Source organism: Camellia sinensis, chromosome 3 (genome assembly GCF_055761805.1).
Source record: "Camellia sinensis isolate YWXY chromosome 3, ASM5576180v1, whole genome shotgun sequence".
NCBI lineage: Eukaryota > Viridiplantae > Streptophyta > Magnoliopsida > Ericales > Theaceae > Camellia > Camellia sinensis.
The window spans coordinates 101623968-101626422 of NC_138963.1; the positions used below are offsets into that span (position 1 = coordinate 101623968).

A 2455-nucleotide genomic window follows, 5' to 3' on the forward strand; every position below is an offset into this window, starting at 1 on the left:
TTTTCAAGTTGTAACGCATAGAATAATATGCATAAGAAAAATAGTTTTATGCTCTTTGTTTTATTAAGAAATGATGCAACAATCTTATTTAATCACATAACATTATCAAGAGGCATTTTCATCAATTCAATCCACATGCTCAAGTGTGATAAAACATTTTACTCAATATGGAACACAACATGAATGTTATAAACAATTAATTCAACAATTTATCAATCAAAAGCATTTTATGAGATGTATGCCACTATAATTCATATTCAAAAGATATTCAATAGGATAAATGCAATGTCTCTACAAATGTATGATACTTTTTTTCATTTAGACATTGTTGATGGATCATAATCATTGAATTTCATAACTCATTCAAATATTCCAATGTAAAGCATATAAGCATAAAATTTTCATATTGAGCATATTCTTGAGATCATAAATGTACAATTCAAAATATAGATAGTATACATCTCAAAAACATGCTATGATATCAACATTGATTCTACAAAAATATGACTAAAAAAGGAATTAACATATTAGTATGAAGTCATATATAAGATGTGAAAAGTATGCTCACAAAACATATTTATCACTTCTTATCTCTTTTTCATAGCAATGGATGACATGATATACAATGTTAATGAATATATGAATCATTCATATTCTAATAGGCATTCATCAAAATAATATAATTCTCATTTTTGAGTTCAATGAATGTTTGAAATAAACTAGCAGAATATGACTTAGCAAACTTAGTACAATTAGGTTACATGGAAGCAATGATTAGACACAACCTATTGTACATAAATCACACCTTAAAGAATATAAAACTTTAATCTTAAAGGTGTGTTAGGAGTTATACCTTCATTTACCTCTTTGGAATCTTCACCCATATATTACCTCTATTGTTTATCTTGGTGATTTTCATTTCATCATTCTTCTTCTTGTAGGAGCTGATTTTGCTCTTTAGATTGAACACTCTTGTTGTGTATTTTCTTTCGAAGTCCTTGGTGTTCTTTGAGATTCCACCTACAAAATATCTTGATTTCTTTCTTGGTACCCATACTTTCTTGGGTCCATAGGGATTAGTCTCAAGAACATTTAATCTCATAAAAGGTTTAGGAGGATCAAAACCAATGCGTTCTTTGTCAAAAATATATTTTTTATTTCCAAAAGCTTGTTGAGGTTTTCTTTTCCTTTTACAAAATTTTCAAGAGTTTTGTTTAAATCCTCAACATTGTTTTTCAAAATGTTTTTCTCATTGGCAATAGACGTAAAGTCATTTTTCAAAGTAGCATTTTCCATTTTTAAAACATCCACATCCTTTGAAAGAGAAATAACTAATTTTTTTAATTTAGAATTCTCAACACAAACATTTCTAAATATGCTATGTAATTCATTGAAAGCATTTTCAAGTTCTACATAATTTGAAATTACCTCATCTTGAGTGAATTCTTCTTTTCCAAGAGCCATGAGGCACATGCTAGCTACTCCATCATTTTCATCGCAAATGGCATCCTTTTTGCTGCCATCCATCATTGAAAGTTCATGAGCCATGAGTGAGCCTAGGAGTTCTTCAATGCCTAATTTTGTTAGGTCTTTTGCTTCTTGGATAGTTGTAACCTTAGCTTCCTATTCATTTGGCAAGGACCTAAGTATTTTTCTCACAAGCTCACCATTAGTATAAGATTTACGAAGAGATTTTAGAGCATTAATAATATTGGTAAATCTATAAAACATCTAAGAAATAGATTCAAATGATTTCATAGTAAAGAGTTCATAAGCATGTCAATCCGAGACTCTTTTATTTGGCTAGTTCCTTCATAGGTGATTTCAAGCTTATCCCAAATCTTTTTAGCAGTAATACACCCAGAAATTCTATTGTACTCATTTGCATCTAGTCCACACACAAGAATAAGCTTAGCTTTAGCATTAGCTTGAAGAGGTTTATAATCACGCTCATCAAATTCATTCTCAAGTTTAGGCACACTGATATAGTCTACTACCTTGGTAGGGATATTAGAACCTTTAGTGATAATGAGCCATAAAGCATAATTGCTAGCTTGAAGATACAAAGTCATTTTTTCTTTCCAATAGATGTAATTACTACCATCAAAGAGAAGTGGCTTATTGCTAGCTTGTCCCATAGCAGAGTCAGTAGAATACATGGTTGCTATGGATCAAGAACTCAAGAGTGTTAAATCTAAACAAGAGCCCCAGGCTTTGATACCGATTGTTACCCAAAAAGTAACCTAAGAGGGGGGGTGGGTTGAATTAGGTTTCTACAAATCAAAATTAATAATACCACAATAAAATTGACTACCCAGTATAACAAATTATTAACAAGCACAATGATGAACTTAGCAGTAAATGATCAAGCAAAATAACAATGAAGTATAACTAACATACGGGGTAAATCAAATGATTAGCACGTGAGTATTAGATAGCTATAGCAGTAGTAGGA

At 30.6% G+C, this 2455-nt stretch overlaps 1 protein-coding gene across 1 annotated transcript; it reads right to left on the reverse strand.

The window, feature by feature from the left end:
• Positions 1-1754: 1754 nt before the first annotated feature.
• On the reverse strand, positions 1755-2159 carry LOC145821723 (uncharacterized). Its single transcript, XM_082918281.1, has one exon. The coding sequence runs from the start codon at positions 2157-2159 to the stop codon at positions 1755-1757; it is 405 nt and encodes a 134-aa protein (XP_082774407.1).
• Between the last annotated feature and the right edge of the window lie 296 nt (positions 2160-2455).